This window comes from Ochotona princeps, chromosome 10, assembly GCF_030435755.1.
Source record: "Ochotona princeps isolate mOchPri1 chromosome 10, mOchPri1.hap1, whole genome shotgun sequence".
NCBI classification, from domain to species: Eukaryota; Metazoa; Chordata; class Mammalia; order Lagomorpha; family Ochotonidae; genus Ochotona; species Ochotona princeps.
This window is the reverse complement of record NC_080841.1, coordinates 19,601,265-19,625,144: the sequence shown is the minus strand read 5'-3', so window position 1 is coordinate 19,625,144 and position 23,880 is coordinate 19,601,265. Positions and strand designations below refer to the sequence as shown.

The 23,880-nt window shown below is 48.6% G+C and overlaps 3 protein-coding genes across 8 annotated transcripts in view; 2 read left to right on the top strand and 1 right to left on the bottom strand.

Annotated features, from left to right (window-relative positions):
* Positions 1 to 1,402: 1,402 nt before the first annotated feature.
* On the top strand, positions 1,403 to 3,285 carry C10H1orf74 (chromosome 10 C1orf74 homolog). 3 transcript variants are annotated; one of them, XM_058669734.1, is made up of 3 exons: positions 1,403 to 1,536; positions 2,192 to 2,209; positions 2,255 to 3,285. In XM_058669734.1, exon 3 carries the CDS (start codon positions 2,290 to 2,292, stop codon positions 3,070 to 3,072), a length of 783 nt encoding a protein of 260 aa, XP_058525717.1. In that variant the 5' UTR covers positions 1,403 to 1,536; positions 2,192 to 2,209; positions 2,255 to 2,289; the 3' UTR covers positions 3,073 to 3,285. The 3 variants fall into 3 exon arrangements, with proteins under 3 accessions (XP_058525717.1, XP_058525716.1, XP_058525718.1); XM_058669733.1 differs by having other exon boundaries at positions 1,489 to 1,587; XM_058669735.1 differs by lacking the exon at positions 1,403 to 1,536 and adding an exon at positions 1,656 to 1,967.
* Positions 3,286 to 3,502: 217 nt separating this feature from the next.
* Positions 3,503 to 22,234, bottom strand: TRAF3IP3 (TRAF3 interacting protein 3). 4 transcript variants are annotated; one of them, XM_058669133.1, is made up of 15 exons: positions 21,786 to 22,234; positions 19,427 to 19,574; positions 19,214 to 19,277; positions 18,938 to 18,962; positions 18,686 to 18,715; positions 18,496 to 18,591; positions 11,450 to 11,521; positions 10,131 to 10,271; positions 9,902 to 10,039; positions 7,930 to 8,065; positions 7,316 to 7,378; positions 6,229 to 6,288; positions 5,066 to 5,202; positions 4,365 to 4,478; positions 3,503 to 3,767 (listed from the first exon to the last, which is right to left on the bottom strand). In XM_058669133.1, the coding sequence occupies exons 1-15, from the start codon at positions 22,161 to 22,163 to the stop codon at positions 3,675 to 3,677; spliced, it is 1,695 nt and encodes a 564-aa protein (XP_058525116.1). In that variant the 5' UTR covers positions 22,164 to 22,234; the 3' UTR covers positions 3,503 to 3,674. The 4 variants fall into 4 exon arrangements, with proteins under 4 accessions (XP_058525116.1, XP_058525117.1, XP_058525119.1 ...); XM_058669134.1 differs by having other exon boundaries at positions 21,819 to 22,234; XM_058669136.1 differs by lacking the exon at positions 21,786 to 22,234 and adding an exon at positions 20,936 to 21,426.
* The window catches only part of LAMB3 (laminin subunit beta 3), a 161,306-nt gene continuing 141,956 nt past the window's right edge, over positions 4,531 to 23,880 (top strand). Inside the window, exon 1 of the mRNA XM_058669131.1 lies at positions 4,531 to 4,553. The gene's annotated coding sequence lies outside the window, so the exon portion shown is untranslated. The remainder of the gene's footprint in view (positions 4,554 to 23,880) is intronic.

The window sequence follows — 23,880 nt, the reverse complement described above, 5'->3', positions numbered from 1 at the left end:
TTCTTGTAAACTACCATGGGAAAATAAAACAGATGTGGGGAGGGCAAAGATGGAAAAGTTGGGAGGAGTCACTGGGTCGGGGAGTTAGTGTGCTGCTGAGTCCCAGCTAAGAGCCTGAGTTGGATGGCAGCCCTTGTAACTGGCTCTCCCACGCGGGCCCCTTTCCTCCACATGGCCTTTTCAGTTTGAAGGTATCGCCTGGTAAGGCCAAATGTGAAGCCTCCAACGTAGGTCACCCTCACTCCTTCAGTCTAACCTGCTGTCCATGCATGACTGTCCGTAAGCTTGGGCCCTTTCCTCAGGAGCTTGTATCCTCAAGAGACTGTTTCTCTCCGTGCTGAGTCAATTCTTTTGTAGGCCAAAAGGCATCAGCCCTCAAGTAGTGACACAGCACTTTAAAAAAAGATTTTTATTGGCAAGTCAGATTTACAGAGAGGAGGAGAGACAGAGATCTTCTGTCTGTTGATTTACTCCCCAAGCGGCTGCAACAGCTGGAACTGAGCTGATCCGAAGCCAGGAGCCAGGAGCTTCTTCCGGGTCTCCCATGCAGGTGCAGGGTCCCAAGTCTTTGGGCCGTCCTTGGCTGCTTTCCCAGGCCAGAAGCAGGGAGTTGGATGGGAAGCTGGGCTGCCAGGACATGAACTGGCACCCATAAGGGATCCCGGCGTATGCAAGATGAGGACTTTAGCCACTGGGCTACCGTGCCAGGCCTGACACAGCACTTTTTTTTAGGTTTATTTTTTTATTGGAAAGCCAGTTATGCAGAGAGTAGAGACAGAGAAGATCTTCCAGACAAGCACTGTTAAAGGGCTAGACTGAGACACCTCTGCATTTTCCCTCACATGGTTTTCACTTGAAACCAGCAAACTGGACGCCCAGGCTCTGAACTCGCAGGTGGGTTTCCCCCACCCCCCCCCCCGGCCCCCTGGTTTGCAGTTTCCCATACCTCCCAGCACCTAAGACATGCCCAGCATGTATCTATTTACGGTGAATACACAGGCCTTCCCACCCTGCCAAGAAACCTTTTGCAGCTCAGCCTGTCAGTCAGGATTTATATGTTAAAGATTGCGCCCCCCCCCCCCCACTGCTGATACTCTTCAGAACAGATCGCTGGAGATATATTTTGTCGCCCGAGGTATTTTTTGAATTTCCCCAAAACAGCGCCGTGGGCTTGCGTTGCTAGCTGGCCGGCCCAGGGGACCGCGAAGCCGTCCGTCATAGCAGAGCAGGTAAATATCTGCCAGGCTCTCTCGTCCACTTCCGCCCCTATGCAGATGGGCGGGGTCAGAGTCTGTCGAGGCGGAAGGGGAGGTCCCCCGCGGGGCCGGTGACGTCATGCCAGAGCGGGGGACTGGCGTGCCGGATGGCTGGCGCACGCGCAGCACGCAGTCTCGCGGGCCTGGCGCTGAGGTGGATGCCCGCGTCGTCCTGCACCTGCCGGGTTTGCAGCGCCGGGGCCCGGACGCCGCGCGACTACTTCCTTGCCCGGAAGGAGTTCTTGGGCCCGCGGACTTGCAGCGGAAGTGGAAGAAGAACGTACGTGAGGAAGGCCTCCTCATGTTCTGTACTGTCGGTTACTATGCTCAGGTGTGAGTGTGTGGAGTGGAGGGAGCCCGTGTTCTCAGGGTCTTTGGATGTCTACGAGAAGTGGAAAGAGGGAGGCCCATAAAAGTGCAAATAGCAGCTGTCTGCAGTTCTGGATATTTTTATTTTTGTGTAACACGGTGACATGGGTGTTAAGTCTACATTTTAGTGTAAGTCAGGTTGACCCAGTTGCTGTGAAGGTAGCTGTTCTCCGTGGTAGGAAGAGAAGGGAAAGCTGTTGTTGGAAAGGATAATTTGGAAGCTCGACTTCCATCCCTGCTGGGCAGTTTTTGGTGAAATTGTCTGACTTTTGCCAGACTGCCCTACCTCATCTGTGCTCTGAACCCTTCCAGGTATGGATCAGTCAACATAATTTGCACCAGGTAACATTTAGACCAGAAGCCAGAGAGCAAACAGATTTGGCCACAGACCTGAAAGGTTGGGAACTGAGGGACACTAAGCCCCAGATCAGGTAGCATTGGCAACCCCATCCGTATGGGCAGAGGCAGCCCTGCAAAGCCGAGGGAGGGAGCCTGCGAGACTCAGGGTGGGTTTCCTGGTGTGTCTGGCTGGTTTTAACAGATTGACAATTCTGCTTTGTTTCCAGGCCTTTCCTTCCTCAAGTGTCTGGAGCTGCGAGGCGTGACCCAGGGAAGGGAACTGTGGCTAGCCTGGGAGGCTGCGTCCGGTGCTGCTGCAGATTGCATGTCAGCACCAAGCCCCCAGCTGCTGGTGGCAGCAGCCCAGCAGACGCTGGGCATGGAAAAGAGAAAGCGGCTGCCGCGACCTATCTGCCTTCAGTTGGCCGCACAGGTGCTGGCTGTGGCCCGGGGGCTGAAGCCAGCTATGCTCTATGATTACAGTTGTGTAGGCGCATCAGCGCTCCGGACCTACCTGGGGGAGCTTCGGGGGCTGGGCCTCCCAACCCCGGGACTCCACATTCTTGAGATTGGGGAACACAACTTGATCGTCAACCTGGAGCGTGTGTGTCAGCACTTGGAGCAGGTGTTGTGTGGGGCCTCAGCCTTTGTGGATGTGTCCGGCTCCCAGCCTCAGCCTTCCGTCTGCTCCCTGGACCAGCTTCCGGACTTGAAAGCCGTCGTGGCTGAGGTCATCACCCACTTGCGGGGGCTGCAGCCATCCCTGGACATCTCTCACAGCAGGCTGGCTGCCTCACACTGGAATCTCTGTACTGTGTTTGGCGTCCTTCTAGGCTACCCAGTTCCCTACACCTTTCGCTTGAACCAGGCAGAAGACAACTGTTTAGCCATGATTCCACTACGGGTGTTCACTGTTCGTACGTCATGGCTCTTAGATCAAGCTCTGGTCCTGTTCTCATTTAGTGTCCCAGAGAGCTTGTTTCAATCTCTGAGGGACATTCTCAACACCTGGGAGAAGGACCTCAGAACCCTATTCAGAACCCAGCATGACTTTGCTGACCTCAGCATCTCCACTGAAATGGTTACCTTGCCAGCTGTGGCTCTGTGACTTTATCCTCTCTTGTCCAAGTTACTCTGAATGATCATCTCTGAGTTGGAGAGGGCAAATAAAAATCAACTTAGGTACTGATTCCAGGTGCCTCGAGAACACTAGAGAAAAATGCTATGATGAATTGGCCACCTAATTGCCATTTGTACATTAGCAAGTCTGTGTAGTAGATATTTCATTTTTCACTCTGTAAGAGCTGGAAGGAAGGAAATGTTAGAAGGGCGATGGACAACAAGCGATGCACCCTTGTATGATGGCACTGTAAACACACATGTTCTCTGTGACAGTGTCTCCCAGAAAGGCAGAAACACGGAGCTTTTCTGCCTGTTTTTATAGTTCCGATGGACTTATACCAAGAGTAGACAGGGTGCTAAAGTGTCACGCTTGTGGTGTGCTGTGCCATTCAGGAATAAACCCAAAGTTCCTAGGGTCAGGTCAGCTTGAATTTTATTTACATTAGTTAAAAAAGAAAATAAGTCCGAAGTTGCAATTCAGTTGGAAGAAAAGCAAAAGAAAACAACCCAAGTTGTCAGATATTCAAACTTGAGTCTCACTGAGTTTCTTACTTGTGATATTCACCAAAGGCAGCTGCCACAAGTTACTCAGATAATCAGGTTATCTTTGTTGGCCAGGAACACTGCCAGTGCTACAGCAGTCACCACCATCAGCACTGGGAGCCACGGACCACATTGCCTCTGCAGAGGGGAAGGGGAGACAGGGGAAAGCAACCATGAGTTGATTGGAGAGGGTAGCAGCAAAGCTAATCTTTCTTCCCATTCTAGCCCTGTAGAAAACCTTGGGGTGGCAGCAGAGAATAATTTTGGACTTCAGTATCTCTCCCACTTTCTGTCACTTCCCTTGGGTTCAGACCACTTTCCCAGTGGTGCCTGGTTCAGGAAACCATAGCTGATACTCGTCAGACACTCAGATGCTGATAGAAATAATCAAAGAAGGAGATCCTTCAGCCAACCGGTGTGGTTTCTGTTCATATGCCTTCAGTACTATCCTATCCTTGCCACCATGCTCTCGAGAGACTGAAAGAGCCTTTCATACTTCAGGAGGTGGACAAAGTGTCCCCAGCTGCCCACCTCTGGCTTCAAGTATTCCATGGAAACTGGGCTTAGATGCATGAATCTGTGTTTCCTTTCTATGTTTGCATGAACCAAATGGATTGGGACAGGCTGACCAGATAGATATTGGCATGGACTGGTAGATGTTATCAGCAACACATGGCTAAAGCAGGACTTGTCCCACTACCATCCAGGCCTGTACAGAGCGGGAGAGCCTCTTACTCTGGGAGGTGGCTGCTGACTCAGTTTCAGCTCTTCTCGGCAGTGTTGCAGCTTGTACAGGCAGGCGAGGTACTCGTCACTGAGGTTGTCTAACTCTGAATGCAGTTCTCTGCACTGGGAAGAATAGCACCAAGGTCATCATCACTGATTCCATCCAGGACCGTGCCCAACCGGGGGAGACGTCTCTGGGTGAGTTAGCCCTTGGTTCATCAGGGATCCTTTTGTGCCAGCCTCCCCTGGGGATTTCACGTTGTCATTCAACTGTCTAATCTAGTTTAGAGTGTGTTCATAGAAATGGCTGATTATAATGCATATTGTAATAGTAAATTTTATCCATGCAAGTGCTTTTATGGGCAAGTGCTGTGCAAATTGGAACATCAAAGAGTGAAGTGTGCATGTGTTTATGAGTATATACCAAAGAACAGTTGTTTTTTTAGCTACTTAGAAGTTGCTACATAAAGTCTTAAGATATTCCATGTGGGACAGAGGTAAAAAAATTAGTATGTTTATTAAATGTGTTTGGATTTAGGTTGGCTTTGTCAAAGTAACAATTTAACAGAATCTTGAGTAGGAATGGATATAAATAAGGAAGGAAAAGCAAAGATGCCTGCACACATCCAATTGCAAGTAAACTCTGGAATTCCTGCTTCCTGGCTCCTCCTCTGCCAGCTGGGGAGTCCCTACCTGGAATCATATCTTACCTCCTTCTCCTTTGCCTGGAGCTGCAAAGTCTTCTTTTGCAGCTGGTCTCTGAGATCCCAGTCTTTCTCCTTCCCTGTACCCTCAGGCTCCGCTTCTTGATGGGCAGGCTTTGGACTCCACACAGACAAAGCCTGATCTAAAAAAGTGGCCAGATTCTGAGTGATAGGGTGACCCTTGTGAGGGAGGTTCCTGTCATGAGAAACCCTAGTGTTGGAGTGCGAGTGAACCCTGGAGGCCTTACCCTGGGCTAGCCTGAGTGTGGTGGCGTTTTTTGACGTTTTTTTGACGTAAGGAACTCCCACTGGGCTCCTGCTCAGCCCGGACAGAGCTGGAGTCAGCTCCTTGTGGTTGGCGTCTTCCTTTTCTTTGTGTCTCCAATCTTTGGTTGCACACCACAGCCTCTCTAGTTCCTGATGTAGGTTTGCTGGATGCCTCAGTATAACTTTTTCCTCCTCCCAAAGCTGGGAAAATGGCAGTCACATCCTAGAGTTTATATTAATGTGGTGAAAGATGGTTTTGCAGTCCGTCTTGGTGAAAGAACACTGGACTAGTGGGCAGAAGATATGCATTTAGCCTTGGCTCTATACTTTGACCGTCCACCTTTATTTTCTTATCTGTACCTTTTCTTATTTTTGTATTTCTTATCTGCACCACCATTTTCTGCCTTATCTAGCATATTGTGCCAGTGTGTGAGAAGTCAGCAAGAGGCCACAGGAGTGGACAGGTTGGGATCTACTGCACTCCCTGTATGCATAGGTGCATTCTCAGCCAGCTTTGACAGCAGACTTTTTAGGGCTACAGTAAAGTGGCTCTTGCTCACTACATGTTTTGAGATTGGAGAATTGGAGAGTCAAGTGTGTAAAAATTACATGAAATCCTGAGTTCACAATGGATTTATTGAAACATTCAACAGACATGCTTTTAGAGAGAGAAGAGAAGTGGTTTTTTCATGGTTTGTGTACTTCTCAGTGGTTGTATAGAGCCACTTTCACTAAGTGTTTCTGGTACCAGTGATCAGTGCTTAAAAGCCTCCTACATGCCTGGTTTAATAAGCTCCCGGAACTGGATGAAGACTCCAGGAGGTCATGTGAGTCCATGGCCTCGCCTCTAGACAGGTGGGGAAGAGCAGTATCTTAGGATGTGTGGCGGTGAGTTTGCTGACCTTTCTTTGTTAAGAGTTTCTCCTGTTGTTGAATCTGTGTGGACTGTCTCTGCAGCAGACCTGTTAGAAAACACAAGGAATGTGGCTGTGCTGGTGTGGTTAACCGCAGCGTCGCTTGGCTTCAATATAAAGATGCAACCATCTGGTATGGATCGAACCTTGTCCCTTGGAATCAGTATGTCATAACCTCCTCATCTTTCATAATGTGAACTTAGCTGGAGAACTTTATAGGGGGAATCAGGTTAAAAAGAAGTGGCAAGCACGCCCTTCTGCAGGAGGACTGGGGTCCTGATGACGTGGCCAGGGATGCTTATGGGGAAGACGTTGTGAAGAGACACAGGAAGAGAACAGCCATCGACTGAGCTGAGGAAAGGGGCCTGAACCAGTGCTCCTTCCCTCCAAGCCCTCAGCAGGAACCAGCCCACTGGCACCTTCAGTTGGACTTCTGGCCTCTAGCCCTATGAGACTATTTCTCTTCAGATCACCCAATGTGGGGCACATTGTTACAGATACCCCATCCTTATGAGCTCTCCTCACTGGCCTGGCCTGGCCTCACTGCCTTAGAATGTGACAGCTTTCTTCATCACTGTCTGAGATGATTGGCCCTTGCTCAGAAAGTTGTGTGTGTGTGTGTGTGTGTATGTGTTCATGAAACTTCTCTGTTCTGACCATTCTGAAAAGTCCTTTTCCCTCCCTGGGCCTGATAGGCAGGGTGAAGTGGAATGAGTCCTGTTTGTGAGTCTTTTATTTTCTGAAGCTATTCCTCATGGCAAAGGTCCATGCAACCTTCATATACATAATGAGTTAGACAATGACAAGACTAAAGCCACCCTAGAAAGCCTAGTATGTCTTAAAATCTGCTCTTCTGGTAGAAATGCAAGTGGTTCTCCTTGGTGTAGAAGGAGAAAAGGAGGAAATCAAGGGAACAGAGGCTACTGTGTAACTTGAGCAGAGCTACGGCAGTGACCTCTCTGGCCCAGAAGAGAGCTGCCACGGCACAGAGGCAAAGTTGATGCCAAACACCATACCTTCTCCAGATGCCCAAAGGTCCCCCGGGCTCCTTACAGAACATGGGAGGGACACTTACTCTGTAGCTGCTGGACTCTGGTCTCCAGGGCAAGTTTCTCCTCCTCTGACTTCTTTAGCTGATCTGAAAATGAAATAATGCAAACCAGAACTGAGGAATCTGACTTATTGAACTCAACACGTGAGAATGACAGGAAGTCATGGTACTGTCTTGTCTGTAGCTTCTGATACATGTCACATGGCAGTTGCTGCATCTCCTGTCTTCACCAGTCCTGAAGAGGTTGACCAGCTCCCAAGTGAGTCTGAGTTTTGATCTTTCCTCTGAGCTGACAATAAGGGCTGTGAGTAGGAAGCCCCAACTGCTCTGTCTTGTGTTGTAACTGACCTTTCTCTTTCGAATTAGGCATTAGGAGTGACTAATGTGGGAATAGTTGTGGCCTGACCCAGAGGGATGGGCTGGAAAAGAAAGCTCACACAACAAGACCTGCCAGTGAGACAAAATTAATTTTCTATGTTGGATGCTTGAAACAGCCCTACCCTGCCCTGAAGGTGAAATGAAATGCCGAAGCTAAGAGAGAGTGGATGAAGGCTCAAGGCCTCTCTCCGCCCAGCTTCGTTCCTCTGCACTCTCAGCCACACTGCCCACGCTCCCCGCATCTCCCAGGACAAGGGTACCCTGCAGGTCCTGGGCGTCCACACTGCACAGCTCTCTGTCCCTTTGCAGGCATTCAATCTTGGCCTGCAGTTCCTGGTGTTCATTCTCCAGAAGTCGCAGGGCCTGGTTCATCTGGGAGTCCCGGCTGTCTGCTCCCTGCAAGGAGGAAGCAGGTCAGTGCTGGGTGGAGGCTGGGGAAGATTTTGGAAAACTGTAGAATAGAAGGATTGTTGGGGAAATGGAAAAATAGGGAAGGTTTGTTTTTTTGCTTTGTTTTGTTTTTTGTTTTTTGTATTCTTCCCTTTGCTGTCCTTTTATAACAATGTATTAGACTTTTGATATGCACAAAAGTCATATCAAAAGTCACTTGACACCTTACTTAAAGAATAGTAAATTATCCCTTTTCTAAATATTTTCATTTTATTTCGTATTCTAGCACTATATTTTTCTGTTTTGATCTGGCTATTTTTCACAAACGACTAAAACAAAGACACTTTCATAAGAATTGCCCTTCAGGGACTCAGCATGATGGCTCAATGGCTAAATTCCCAGCTTGCAGCGCCAGGATCCCATATGGGTGCTGGTTCATGTCCTAGCTGCTCCACTTCCCATCCAATTCCCTGTTTATGGTGTGGGAAAACAGTAGTGGATGACCCAAAGCCTTGAGACCCTGCACCCGAGTGGGAAACCCTGGAGAAGCTGCTGGCTTTGGATAGGCTCAGCTTCAGGCTTTGGATAGGCTCAGCTTCAGCCATTGCAGCCATTTGAGGAGTGAACCAGCAGATGAAAGATCTTTCTCTGTCTCTCTTCTCTGTAAATCTGATCTGCCTTGCCAATAGAATAAAATAATTCTTTTTTTTTTTTAAAAAAAGTAGCCCTTTTAAGCTAAGCAATGATGGGAAAAGGAAAACAACAGAGTTTGAGATACAGACATGATAGGGGTGTCCAGCTAGATCCTCTCCTTTTCTGGAACTCACACAGCTCAGCTCTTACCACGTGGGCTTTTTGGATTCCTGCTGCAGGAAAATTAGAAAGATCAGCTTTGGGGATGAATCCTCAAAATTAAAAACCACAAGCCTGGCACGGTAGCCTAGCGGCTAAAGTACTCGCCTTGCTGGCATCCCATTTGGGCACTGGTTCTAATTCTGGCAGCCCCACTTCCCACTAGCTCCCTTCTTGTGGCCTGGGAAAGCAGTGGAGGACAGCCCAAGACTTGGGACCCTGCACCTGCGTGGGAGACCTGGAAAAGGCTCCTGGCTCCTGGTTTTAAATCGGCTCAGCTCTGGTCATTGCAGCCACTTGGGGAGTGAATCAACGGATGGTTGATTCACTTTTTCTCCTCTCTGTGTATCTGATTTTCCAATAAAATATAATAAAAATAAAATCTTAAAAAAAATAAAAACATCATTCAAGTAAATTCTGTGCGGGATCATAGCTAATATTTATTTGGATGCTTGTTTTGCCAGGCATTATACCAGCTGTCTACATGTATTACCTCATTTAATCCTTACCACTATTCTGGGACATGGATGTTATACTAAACTCATGTTAGAGGTGAGGAAACTCAGGCCTGGAGAATAGTTAATTTTTCCAAGTTAACAGATTAGAAATGATGGGTCCCTTGAGAGTGCAAGGGCCTGCTGTACAAGTTATTGAATTAGTGCCAGTTGGTCTAGGTCAATAGCAGGAGACTGAACTGAATGCTGTTTGGGGTAGTGCATGGAGAGTGGGCTGGGTATGACATTAGTTGGCTGGTGAATGTTCCAGCCCAGCTTTTTGCATATGGCTGGTGTCTTTTCTGTGAACACTTAATTAATTTGCATAAACAATGCAGACCTTCTTGCTAAAACTCCGAATTGGATCTCAGACTCTTAAACAGTGAGTCAGGGTCAAAGTAGGCAGTGTGTGAGGAACTTCAAGTGTCCCCAGCTGCCTTGAAGGCCCCCAGTTTCTGTCACCACCAGCCCTCTTTCCCGCTTCCCTGCCCAGCACCTGAAGTTTGGACTGAAGCACGTGGAATTGGCTCTCGAGCTCTCTGTGCTGGGCCCCTAGGGTCCTCCAGTCCTCCTTCAAGGCCTCGTACTGGCTCCTCCACTCCTCACACTTCTGCTCGGCCAGGGCCAAGGACCTCTGAGGGAAATCAGAAAGAATCCCAGGGAGGTTTGCAGCTGGCTCCCTTGCTCCCTGCTCCCCCAACCCAGGGCCGCTGCCACATCTGCACCTGTGTGCTCTGCAGCTGCCGCTCGGCGCTCATCTTTTCCTCCAGCACTTTCTGCAGTGACTCCTTGGCCTTCTGCTCATAGCTGTTCTTCTGATCTTCCATCTCCAGTAGCACCTTTTTCATTCCCCAAGGGGAATATTTCTGCAGATTTGAAGAAGTTCAACAAAACACATTGAGCTTCTGCTTGCCGAACGCTGAGCTGAGATCTAGAAGGAGATGCGCGGACTGCTTTGCAGCTTAGCATGGTGCCCTCCTGGTGACTCTCATCCTCATGCCATGCGATTTGGGGCAAGGCAGGCAGCTGTGACTGTCAATTCTGGATCACCTGCTGGGTAAATTGTCAACTGGGTAATGACAATTTGGGGATCAGTGTGAAATCATCTCTATATAGCTTTGGAGTTGGCTAAAAATGTATATTAAATGTGAGTGCATCTGACATTTGCAGAATTTTCATGAAAAACCAGATTCATGAGTTGCTATTTGAGGTCATACATGGGGAATGTCCCAATTATTGGACTTACCTAAGGGTGGTCACTGGACAACATTTTGGCTATCCTCTGTGGAAGACAGATAGATGGGCTTTTGGGGTTGAATGTGTGTATCTCATTAGTTTATTTGGCATTGTTTAGTTCACAAGAGCCTGATAAAGCAGAGCATATTGGGAGAAAACCTTGTGGGCCAGGAAATATGTAGGCCACATGAACTATTCCCCTGTAAGTTCCCAAAGATGCAGCCAAGGCTGCTGTGCCTTTGCAACCCCTCAGTGGGAGAAGTCAGCCTGGTCCACTTTGTTCTCTCATTTGACATCTTCCCACCTGTCAAGATGCCATCACTTCTCAAGTGTGAAAGCAGACTTTTGTAATCCAAGATTAGTTCAGTCAAGAGGTTACTGACTTTGAATAACAATGTCACATAAAACAAAAACAGCAACAACAAAAAACCCAAGAATCACAGTCTTCCCCTTCTTTCTGGAAAAAAAAATGTTGCCCATGTAATGAAAATAATTTTCAAAATTTCTTATACAACATTCAACTCATGCATTCAAAGATTGAGAAGTGTGAGGGTCTAGCTGGGTACTATAGGGTCTCTCCCTATGGCTTCAGGTATTCTCAGGTTGCCTTGGAAATGACAAAGTGTGTGGTGCTGGGAGAGGAGGATGGGGATAGAAATAAAACAAATTTGAGACCAAAGTGACATGGTCAAGCCAGATCTGGGTGAGGAGGAGTGGGTGTGTTAATGGAAATCTGACGGCATTTCTGGGCAGTAGGATTGAGCATCCAGCCTCCTCATTTAGTTTTAGATTCCTCCAGATTGCTTACCTGGGTACAGGTGTAGAGCTGGTTTTCTAAGGATCTCAATTTGCCCTTCAATTTGTCTTCATTAAGCTGTCCCTGGAGCAAATGGAATGAGTTACTGAGGTCAGACTAAAATAGTTTTCAGGAAGATGAACCCTGTATTCCCAGCCAACTGCCCAGCCTGTAGCTGGTGCTCAAACAGTGTGAAACCAAACTCTGTCTGGAGAATGGAGGAGCAAAGATAATCTAGGGTGTTTGGGTAGGAGACTGTCTTCTCTTTCTCTAGTCTAGGACCAGGAAGAGCCAGACTAGCCCCTGCTCCTGCTTTTTTTCCCTTGGTGTTTTCTGTCATTTGGCTCAGGGCATCATAGCAGGGGTGTCCTGGGAAGGAAGCTCCTAAGTTGTTCCTTTTTCTCTGTCATTATCCTCCAGCCACCTAGGCAAGTCTGTAGCTCGCCTCCTCTTCATCCTGCGTGTGGACCCTTATCTCTAGGGAAAGGGTGGGGAATACCCAGCATGTGGGCCACTATAAGGTCCTGGAAATCATCTGGTCTAGTCCTGCCATGGCAACCCAAGGCAGAAATTGAAATTCAGCAAATCTGATATGGATGACTTTTAAGCTGATACATTTGTATGGCCCACAGATGATGTTACAAATATCCAGGTAGTACTTGGTGGAGAACAGGTTAAGGGGGCCTCATCTCTCAGCGGACAAGCGTGTGTTCTGTCATTACCTTTGGAAATGGGCTGAACTGTACCCGTCCCTCTCCCTCTCTAGGTTCATATAGAAGGGCTAACCATCCACAGAATCTCAGAATGCGACCTTATCAGAGATCGTGCCTTTGAAGAGGTTATTTATAAAGAGAGGATACCCAGACACCAGGATTGCTGAGGGAGGGGCCTGTGAAGACACAGAGAAGATGGCCAGTGGCAAGCCAAGGAGAGACCACAGAAGGCAGGACCCCCTCAACACCTTGATCCCAGATGGGCAGTCTTCAGAGCTACAAGATCATCAGTCTTTTGTTGAAGCCACCTTGCCTGTGGTCCTGTGTGACCACAGCCTTAGGACCCAGTTGTCTGTTAGTGTTCATGGGGTATTGATGCCAGGACCACTTCCAACCCCATCCCAAAGATAGGCATGCTAAAGTCCTTGTATAAAAAGACAGTATTTCTATATAATAACCTCTACATGTCTCTTGTGTGCTTTAGGTCATCACTGGGTTACTTGTGTTACCTAGCACAATGTAAATGCTTTATAAATATATATATATTTTTTGTTTTACTTTATAAATATATTATTTAGTAATGGCAAGAAAAGCTTTCTGGAATTTTTTTCCCAAGTTTCTGCTCCAAGGTTAGTTGAATCTGGGGATGTGGAAGTCTCAGATATGAATGGCAAGCACACCAATACCCTCACTTCACACACACACACACACACACTCCCCTCTACCCATGCACATACACTCCTTCTGTTCTTATACACACTGACTCCATACGTGCAGACAGCACACTCCCCTCTCCACACATACAAACAGCACACTTTACATATATTTATATATATACACACACTGCCCTTTCCACACACAACTTTACATACACACACACTCCTCCTTGCACATGTAACACATTCCCCTCTCTATACACACTTCCACCCACACATTTTCCCTCTACACATACACTTACACACACGTCCACACACTCCCTCTCCACACACACACATAACACACTTCCCTCTCCATGCACACACATAACACATCCACCTCTCAAGTGTGAAATTATTGAAGGAAGCAAGAAATGAAGGGATAAAGATTGAAAACAGGTGCAGGGGGCCTCCTAGTCCAGTCTGATGAGATGTGGGGCCTTCCTGGAGTCATGCTGTTGTGTAGGATGCGAGTTGCCGGGGAGGCTGGCTGGAAGGGCCCTTCTCTGCTTCTCGGCTTTCCCTACTTCAGCTTGCTACCTAGAAACTCCTCTTTGTTCCTGTGGACTTGTCGCTGTGTCCCAGGGAGGACTCCAGTTCTATGAGCCTTGTTTGATTCAAGGTGTGTATTTGGAGAGGGTATTCTGGAAAGTGCCAATGATGAGAGCAAAGCTCCCAGAGAAGGGGTTATGGTTGCTCAGCTGCAAGCCTTTATTTCATGCTCCTCCTTTGTTTTCTTCCCACCCAGGCCCTGTGGGACGCTTGTGGGGTCTGCACATTCTACTTCTCAAGCCAGAGACACTGAGGTACCTCTTTGGCAGATGGCCTGTGGGTTTCCAACCCCCCTAACATTTCCGGCTGTAACGGTTTCCTCTGGGGCTAGAGGAGGGGCCCCTGTGTCGAGGTCTGTCTCCTCCCTGGGTTTCAGAGCTCCTGGGGGAGGCAGGAAGTGGTATCTCACAGCTCCTGTTTTGATCTTGTTTGGCTGAATCTTCTAACCATGGGAGCCAGGGGGCGCCCCCACCCTTTGTGCTTCCTGTGTTACTCAGCTGGGCCTTGCAAAAGCAAAAAGCTCTGCCAAAAATAATTTTTTAAAGTGCCTCCTGCTATTAATGTTTTTCCTAATGTCTCATGTAAGAGCGAAGTGAGAGTCAGGGATTTGGAATCTACAATAACCACAGGACTTTAGGACAGATAAAAGAGATGGACAAAGATTTCCACTGTTCGCGTCCTAGGGGAACTGGTGAAACGGCTGTATTTCCCCCAGTGGCCTGGTCATGGCCAGTCCACAGGCCCAGAAATCCACCAGCTCCATACCCCCCTGCCCCTCCGGGTTCAAGTCTTCTCATTCCACGCATTTTCCATTGCCCAGACTCTTACTACATAGAACATAGTCAAATGCACAAATTTAAGGCTTATCTTGTTACACTTTGGGAAAGATACCGGTCCAAAGCGGTATTCTTAAACCCCCCTCCCTGTCTCCTGCACTTTCTGGGCAGCTCCTCTGTGCCTGTCTCTTAGTATGGCTTTAATCCAGGATCTTGCCTCTTCTGTTTTTGCATTTTAGCCCTAACCTCAGATTACTTTTTCCACCCATGTTGTAATACAAGACAATTCACAATTTAGCCCCAGTAGTGGGGATGCAGGGCCACCCAAGTCTGAGGCTTGGACAAAATCTCATGTGCTGCAGACTCCCCAAGGCCGGCAAGAAGGTCACAGCCAAGTGGTTGCAAATGGGCCATGCGTTTTCCTGGTCTGGGCCCTGGTTCTCCCCACACTGAAGCGCCTAGGGTTACACTCTGGGAAGAAGTGCTCATCACAGTCCAGCCCCTGTTACACCCTGCACACCCAGGGCTCGGAGGACACAGTAACCCTGGTGGGAAAAGGGGCCCAGGCAGAAGCTGTACACACCTGGTGCCGGTCTGACGGCTTCGGCTTCTGTTCTGCTTGGTTTTCCCCTGCCTTTGACCTGTTCTGCAAAAGCACACCACCTCCTCACCACGGAAGCACCAGCCCCCAGCTCCTCTGGGGTTGTTCCGACCCTAGCCAATCCCCGGCTCTGCTGTCATCTTAAGATCGCAACTCTACTTTGCAGATCTTGAAACCCAAAGGTGCCGTGCTCTTGCTTTCGTACTGCTTCCATGGTGAGGGTTCGCGTTCTCCGCTGCCTGGGCTGTTTCTGCTCTGAGGATTGGACCCTGCTCAGGAGTCAAGCAGAGTGCCTCAGGTCCCAGGGTGTTCCAACAGCCCAGTGGCGGAGGCCACCGAGGGTGCCAATCCTCAGGGGTCTCACCAAGATCTCGCTGTGAGTTTTTCTGCATGTGTAGTTGGACATTCAAATCAAACAGGCCAAGTGGAAAAAGTCAAGTTTGAACTGGGCTCAATGTGAGTCCCAGTTCTGGCTACATTTCTCCAATTACTTTCCCCACATTCCACAGACAGGGCTGTCCTTTCTTTGAAGTTGAGGCCTACATGGCAGGGATAGAGTGGAATTGTCCTCTATGGGAAAAACCAGAGCTTTCAACTGAAAAGTCTGAATATTTTTCATAAAAACAGGAAGCTGGGGGCGGGGAGGGAGGTTGATGGAGAGGAGGAAGAAGAGATGGGTGAGGGTTGGGAGGGGCAGAAGAAAGGAGAGAGAAAACCACAGGCAGAGAAACTTCTCTGGGGCTTAGTATGGAGTCCAACTACCCCTCTGAGTGTACACTGGAAATGTCTTACTATCTTCCTCTACCCCGACAATGGCTACTAAGCTTGCTGTCACTCTTGCTTGGGTGTCATTGGGATATATAAGAGGCTCTGTTGCCCTCGGCCAAAGCCAGGATTCTTTTCAAAACGGAGATCTGATCCCAGATCTAAGGATGGGCCCGTGATATACCACCACTGTAGCCTTACCACACTGCCTGAAGGCTATGTTGTACCTCTCTCTCTCTCTCTCTCTAGTTTTAAATTTTATTATTATTTATTAAATGTGTGGTATCTTTTCATTGTGTGTGAGCAAGTGTATGTGTGAGAGTGTACGTCTTTCCAGCTGGGCTGTGAGTCCCTTAAGAGCTCCATGTTCCTGAACTACAAGGGCTCAGCCCAGAATGGGAATTTATCAGATGTCGATCGCATAAAAGAGATGATCTCAATTTTAGTTTAGCATTGGAAAGCACCTGGCATATACAGCTGTCACCCCCACCCTCCTACTCTGCCAGTGAAAAGGACTTCCGTCAAGAGTCCTGAGCACAGGCTCCGTAATTCGGGTTCAGGGACTGTCCTGGGGAGGCAGGGCTGCACTTCAGATGGCTCCTTTAAGGTACCGCAGATTTGGCTTTGTTTTGCCCCCTCTGCCTGCTGTGTTTCTCCCTCCTAAGCCCAAGCCATCTTCACAAAAGAGTGAGAGGCAGCTCTGTGGCTTACCCTACCCCACTACCTCATGCCTCAGGGGTTTCAAACAACTCCTGACTTCTTAAATGTAGGCGTATTTCATGAGGCCTAAGAGCCCCTGGAAATCCCTCAGCCCTTTCCAAGGTCTGCAGGATCCTCCTCTGTGTGACTGAATTTCCTGCACAAACTTTATCCAAAAGAAGGGATTGCCACAGGCTGAGTTTAGAAGCACACAGGAGACAGTCTGGCTTTCACTCAGCCAGACAGTAAGAAGGTTTACAGAAGTCCAAAGCAGTGCCACTCCTCTCACTATTTTATTCTTAAAATGTGAGTGTTTGGGGCCAGCACAATGGCTTAGTTGGCGAATGCTCTACCTCCCTAACGCAGCATCCCATTTGGACGCTGTTTCTGTTTCACGTCCCAGCTGCTCCATTTCCGATCCAGCTTCCTGCTTATGGCCTGGGAAGGCAGTGGAGGACGGCCCAAGTTTTTGGGACCCAGCACCCCTGTGGGAGACCTGGAAGAACCTGGTTCCTAGTTCATGGCGTCAAACTGGCTCAGCTCCGGCTAGTGCAGTTATTTGGGAAGTAAACTGGCAGATGGAAAATCCTTGTCTTTCCCTCTCTCCACAAATCTGTCTTTCCAATGAAAATAAATAAATCATTTATAAAAGTGGGTATTTTTAATAAAAATATACAACTTAGGTTAGCATGAAATGGTTTTTTGATGGTTATTATTTAAACGAGTAAATATTTCTAGGTTTCTGCTTTATTTTCTAACATGGTAAATTCTTTTTTTAAATTTATCTCTTTTTTAAATTTATCTGGCAGACTTGCAGAGAATGGAGACAGAGAGATATCTTTCATCTAGTGGTTTATTTCCAAATGGCTGCTCTGGCAAGGCCTGGCTAAGGCCAAAGCTGGGAACCGGGCGCTTCATCTGGCTCTCCCATGTGGCTGGCAGGTGTGCAAGCACTTGGTCCAATTTCTGTTGCTTTCCCAGGCACAGAGCAGGGAGTTGGAGTATAGGTGGAGTAACCAGGATTCAAACCAACACCCATATGTAATACCAGCATTGCAAACAGTGGCTTAACCTGCTAACATATAACATCTACACTCTAACTTGGTAAATTCTGATATGAAAAATCTAAAAAGGTTTTTTTCTCCCCCAGGACTTAAAATACTTTTTTTTTTTTTAAAAAAAGTACTACAAAGCAGTTCTGAGGGTAAAATGAAAATGTTGGAGAAGGGCTGGCATTGTGATGCAGTGGGTTAGGCTTCTACTTGTAATGTCACCATTGTATGTTAGCATCTCCGTTAGAACCCCAGCTGCTCAGCTTCCTATCCTGCTTCCTACTAAAGTGACTGGGAAGACAGCAGATGATGGTCTGGTGCTTGGGCTCCTACCAGCCACATGGGAGTCCAGGATGGAATTCCTGGCTCCTGCCTTTTGTCTGGCCCAGCCCTGGCCATTTGGGGAGTGAACCAGTGAACATAAGATCTCAGTCTCACCCTCTCTCTGTTACTTTGCCTATCCAATAACAAACAAATAACTGAACAAATAAATGTTTTCTTTTAAGAAGCTGGCAGACCAACCAATGCGTTATGCTCTATCCTGCCCCTAGATCTTGCTTGAATCATATGTTCTGCCTAGAATGCTGTTTCTACTTTCACATCTGGCTGGCTAATGTGTGTGTGACCATAATTCCCCCTGGCTCTCCTCCGAGTCATGCACAACTTCTTATCGTCTCCCGTATTTTGAGGCCATCTCTGATTTCTCATACCTTTGATCATTAGGCATCTGCCTGTCTTAGCCACGGCTCAGTCAGTCCAGGGAACATGCTTCCTGACTATCTATAGGATGAAAGGATTAAAATCAAAGACCTGAATTTTAGTTCCAGTTCTGCCACTGACAATGTGACATGGGGCAAGACACTTGAGCTGTCAGTCACAACTCCTTCATGAGCAAAATGAGAAGATTCAACTAGATCATTTCTAAACTCCCACATCACCCTGGCATTCGTATGTCTTCTGAGTAATAGGTGTGGCTGGCAGCAATGAGTGTTGGTATGAGTCCCACAGAAAAACAATGGACATTTACCATCTTCAGTAATATAAACTATACTGGAATTTTCCTTCTTGCTTTCCAACAAATTGAAAAATGGCCATTGTTCCCACTTTTGGTTTTGGTCTTCCTGGGTGGGTGTGGGTAGAAAGGTGAGATGGGCACACCTGGATGCCCGTGAGCTTTACTGAAACAACGACCTTGATTCTCTTACCTTCCACGAGCTGTCAGAGGCCTGAATCAGCGTGGACAACAGGTCTTGGAGAATCACCATTTTCTGTTTTAGGATCAGCTCCCTTTGGAGGGCTTCCTGTGTAGGGCAGAGAGCAGAAAGCCACATTTAAGAGAACTCCCTGGTGGAGAAGAGGCAGGTGGATGCATCAGGTGTGGGAGAGGACACTTACTTTGAGGTATTCGGAAAGCTGGATGATTTCCTAGAGAGAAAGAAAAAGGTATTTGAAGGGATTTTTGAGTCCCTGCAATCCTGGAACGTGGAACCATAGCAAACTTTTTCTGGCTTGGGGCTGTAGGCCCTGGAGGCCTCCTGTCTAGACTCACCACCCCCAGTGCTACCCCAGAAGAATGGGCCTTTAGTTGATCATGGAATTCCATAGTGTTGGATCTTAGACCCCTTCCCAGGGATGGATTTTTCTTACCTTATCTAGAACTGCCACTCCGTAACTGGTAAGAGAAGAAATGACAGAGGACATCAGGCTAGTCGGGAGGCAGCAGGTGGGGTCTCTCTGGGGTCTTTGCTGAATAGCCTGTGGTGGGTGGGTCAGGGGGAAGGGTTTCCTCTTTCCTGACTGAAGTGGGCATGGAAATCATTTTGCTTGCCTGACATGCTGGGTGAAGGTGTTCAAGTCAGAGCTTAGGAGACAGAAATGGGGGGGATGTGAAGGAGTTGGGGTAGAACTGTGAGAGGAACCCACTTGGTTTGCTGACTGGCATCGTTCTTCAGGGTTGGGAGTGATTCTTCCACCTTGGTCTGAGTGCCTGAGAGGAGAAGGAGGGTACTGCAACTTAGAGCTTGTGGAAAATACAAGAGGGAAGTGAGGAGGAACAGGGACTCTCCAACGAGCTGGAACAGAACAGCGTGCAGGATTCTTTGCCGACCCCATTGAGCCAAGGAGCACTGCCCTTACCACGGTGATGTTTGGGCGGCTTCCTAAGGGAAGGATCCTGTGACAGAAGTCTCCTTGCCAGTGGGGAGGGCTGGTCAGCCTGGTCCCTCTGGATGACTGAGGGAGGGAGGCGCTGGCCTGTCATGATCCAGAAGCTGGTCTCTGCCACCTGGAATGCAGAGAGGGGATAGTAAAAGCCACTGCCCAGAGCCTCAAAGAAGATTTTCCAGATGGTTCTGAGAGATGAACAGTGATAGTGTCTACTTGTGGCCTGAGTGATCCTGTGGAACTTTGGGGAATATTGAGGTCAGAGTGAAGAGCCCTCACATTAGAACCCACACCCTCAGGGGCAGAGAGGCGAGAAAGCTGGCCACGTTATCTGTTCTCTGTCCCGTGAGGATGCAAGGAGGAGAAGGCCGTTGGTATCCCAGGAAGAATGCCTTCCACACACGCTTGTGGGGCTCTGGAATTGGAAGAAATAAGTCTCTTTTTAAATCCTCCCAGGACACGGTTACTGGTGACAGTGTAAATGTGCCAGGACTGCAATGCAGGTGCAGTGACCCACACAGTCCTCAAGGCCACAGGCTTCAGCTGCACCTGCCTCCCTTGTCCTGGCTGGCTGGAGTGGTCAGGCCAGGCAAATGTGGGACCTAGATTTGTCTTTAATAATTCCACTATAGAACCCCCGATCTAGGGCCTGGTACAGTAGCCTAGAAGCTAAAATGCACCTTTATCACATATCCTTGCATGCACCAGGATTAATATAGGCACCGGTTCTAATCCAGCGGCCCCCCTTCCCATCCAGCTCCTTGCTTGTGGCCTGGGAAAGCAGTGGAGGATGGCCCAAAGCTTTGGGACTTTGCACCCACATGGGAGACCTGGAAGACCTGGCTCCTGGCTTTGGATTGGCTCATCTCTAGCTGTTGTGGCCACTTGGGGAGTGAATCAGCAGACGGAAGATCTTCCTCTCTATCTCTCCACCTCTCTCTCTGTATCTGCCTTTCCAATAAAAGTAAATAAATCTTAAACAAATAAAAAAGAATCCCTGATCTATACTGTTTGGTCCCAGCCACTTCCAAACCCATTGTGGCAATGTAGAGAAAGAACTGAATGTGGTGGGGTGAGGGGATCTGGCTTTTGTAAGACTCAGCCTGCTCTGTGGGAGATTGCATAACAGACAGCCACAGGTTCCTTCCTGTGTTCTAAGGGATCAGTTCCTTGCTCTTAGTAATGGCTGGGGGATTGTTGAGATTTTACGTGAAGAAAAGGTAGGTAGGAAGCTGCAGAGAGTGGGCAGTAGTGAGGGTAACAACTCAGTTTGCTCTGTGTTGTCTTCTTACAAACTCGGGAGGTCTGTGTTGGTGACATCACCGTGGCATGCCATCAACTGGACTGATTCAATCTCAGTAAAACCTTACATGACTGGTAGGTAGACGTGGAATTCTGGAATTCTTAATGAATTTCTGTTTCTTGTTTTTTCCTCTGGATTTTTTTTGTCCTCTTGCAGCAAAACACATTAGAAGTCCTTACCTTAGGAAGCACAGAGTTGGTTTTCTTTTGCAGTTGAGCCCCAGAATCTTTTCTCTGCACAGCCTCTCCCATTGCCTGCAGCAGGGCCACCAGTTAAGAAGCCTGCATGGAGTCCCTGCTTGGAGGCTGGCATAGTGCCACGTGTTTCCGGGGAAGACAACAGACCCATCCCCTCTGCCCGTGTGTTCACAGCACCCGTGGGAAGACAGATGGTTTGCGGGCCGAGGTTGGCTCATCTCCACATACCCTGGTGTTTGCCAACGCTTTTGCTGCTTCCCATGCCAGACTAACGGGCCTTCTAAGAGTTAAAATCTAAGATTTATAACCTCACAAACTCAGAGAGAGCAAGATTGACCAGAATGAGGCCAGGGAAGGCTCCCTGGACCAGAATGAGGCCTTAACCAGATGAATTTGGTAGAACTGGAATGGCCAAGGGAAAGAGAAGAGGAGCAGGTACCACAGTCTTGCAGAAGAGAACAGATTGTGTGTGTGTGTGTATGTTGGAAGCAGGAAATACCAAGAAGAGTGGCCATGCCTCGCATTTAGGGATTTAATAAATAACGCACAAATCATGGATAGATGAATGTTGTAGGATAGCTTAGCAGATAAGATAGATTGCCCAAATTTGAGCTAACACTGGGTATTGGCAATGGGTTTGTTTATGTATTTGTTTCTCCCAGAAGGCAAGTGAAAACAAAACTAAAAAATGAGCTAAACAAATGAAAGCATTGCAGCAAAAGTCCCCTGTGTGAGTAAGTGGCTGGTGAATGGAGACCTGCCTACGTGACCAAACAATAAGAGACTTAATAGAATCATTTTCTTGTGACCTTGAGCCGGCACTCCCCCTCACCTTGGCAGCAGTACTTGCCTGGACATGGCCCACCTGCTGTCCGGGGGAGGAGATCCTGTTGGCACAAGCCAAGGGCCCCTTTGCGGCGGCTGCCTGGTGTGTTCTCCTAGAGAGGCCTTGCCCCCTGGTCTCTGGATGCCATGCTTGGCCTTTCTCCTCCACCTCCAGCCTCCTCCTCTGGAAAAACTGCTGGTGCCGAGCTCTCTGGAGCTGCTCTCTCTGCTGGGTCCTCATCGTCTTCCCCACTTGGCGGCAAGTGGTAACGTTGGGGCGACAGCAGCGGCTCTGACGGGTCTCCTGCCGGCGCTCACACTTGGCCTCATAGCTCTCAGCCCACCGGGCCAAGCGGGGGGAGGGCCTGGGGTCTGGCCTGATCATGGTGACCTCAGGAGCACCTGTTGCACTTGGCTTCAAGCTCCTTGAACAGCCGCCTGGACCTGCCAAAAGTCAAGAGGGAGGTGTCAGAGGACGAGAAGAAAAATGACCATCTCCCTGGCCTGGGGCGGGGGGGGAGCAATTATAGCACAGTGCTCCCTCCATAGAACCTGAGGATGTGAGGATGTCCAGCTCAGAGTCTGGGTCCCTGAGTCAAGCTCTGGTGAACTAGTAAAAGCTAACAAAAGCAGATTCCTGATTTTTCCCCCTAACCTGCGTCACTGTAAAGTGTGAGTCTCTCTAGCTGCCGTGGCTTCCTTTAAGTCGTGGGCAATAATTGGTAAAGTCAGAATAGTTTCATTTTCCACACTGTGTGTTCATTTTCCAGACTTGTAGAGAAACAGTGAAATCAATCCTGTGCCCCTTAATCCTTCAGCCTAAGAGGAGAGTTGGCATCTTTACTGCTGTCTTGGCTTACTCTGGCGCTGAAATAGTTGAGTGACCCAGGGGGCTAACCTGATCCTCCTTGGGAAGTGACAGGTCCTGGAACCAGTGCCTGTTGCTGTCTTCTCAAGCTTTGGTAACCACCCTGTGCTCCTGGAGGTCTGCCACCCATCACCCTGACATTGGTCTGTGGGTGCCCATTCCACTCCCAGGGACGGCTTCTGCTTCTTGGGTGCAAATCAAATCGCATCAGTATCGATCAGATACTCATCACATGCCCAGTCCAAAACAACAACAACAACAAAAAGACCTGTTTCACCATTTCAGAGCATCTCCCTAGCTCACAGAGATGAGGGAGGGTTACATATCCTTAGGATCATGTCCTTAGGCTGAAGTCTGCTGCCAAACAACAATCCAAAACAACACACACAAATCACACCCAAAAGAGTCTAAAAGTCTGTCCTTGTGAACAAAGACTGGGACTACAAGTGCCCAAGGAAGCAGGCTTGATGTGGAGGCTGCCCCTGACACCTTGTATGCTATCTCCCTGCTATTCCCAAGGCACCCAGATCCAGTCCCTTCTTCCCTCTCGATCGTTCTTGTTCTTTCCTACTCTCTCCCACCTACCTTCTGTAAATTTGTTTATTCTCCTAGCACGCTCAGGTAGCTTTGCTGAGCAGGAATGACCGTGTGTGGAGCTGGATCCTGAGCTTTGGAAATCCTGTGCTGTGTATGCTGTGGCCACTGGGGTCAGACCTGGCACTGATGAGGGAAGAGGGACTCCCCCTCACAGCTGCTGCCTGCTTTCTCCATCCCAGGATCTAATTACCACCAGCCTGGGTTCCTGGGTAGGGGAGAGGCAGTGTTTGCTCCACCAACCAGCAACCTTCAGCTAGTTCTGGCCCTGTGGGTTTGTTTATGGGCCAAACTGACTCCACAGGTAGTTGCCTTCCTGCCCCCTACCTTTTTTGGGGGGTGGATTTTGCTGTTCATCCTAGCTCAGCCTTGAATTCTCTGCAGGGTTCCTGACCTCTGGCTAATACACCACCCGTTTCCCAGGGTCACAGGCTGGGCTGTCCCACTTTCTGAGAGGGGTCCTGATGTGGGCAATCCTGGACACTCACAGATGCCTTACTCTTAAGGGTGGGAGCAGGGTCTTCTGGCCTCAGGTGGCACTGACCCCAGCGAGGCTTGGGTGATATCTGTGTCAGTCCTTTGTGGCCCATTTCCAAAGGGCCTCATTTTTGTGACTTCTGTCTTCATTCTTACTGAGTCT

What these genes read in the sequence shown, in the direction of transcription:
- C10H1orf74 (XM_058669734.1), top strand. Translation starts at nt 2,290, where the DNA reads ATGTCAGCACCAAGCCCCCAGCTGCTGGTGGCAGCAGCCCAGCAGACG.
- TRAF3IP3 (XM_058669133.1), bottom strand. Translation starts at nt 22,163, where the DNA reads ATGATCAGGCCAGACCCCAGGCCCTCCCCCCGCTTGGCCCGGTGGGCT. An exon ending in GATGCCAGTCAGCAAACCAA is followed by an intron (nt 18,963 to 19,213) that starts GTGGGTTCCTCT and finishes TTCTCTTACCAG; the next exon opens with TTACGGAGTGGCAGTTCTAG. An exon ending in AGCTCTACACCTGTACCCAG is followed by an intron (nt 10,272 to 11,449) that starts GTAAGCAATCTG and finishes TCAAATCTGCAG; the next exon opens with AAATATTCCCCTTGGGGAAT.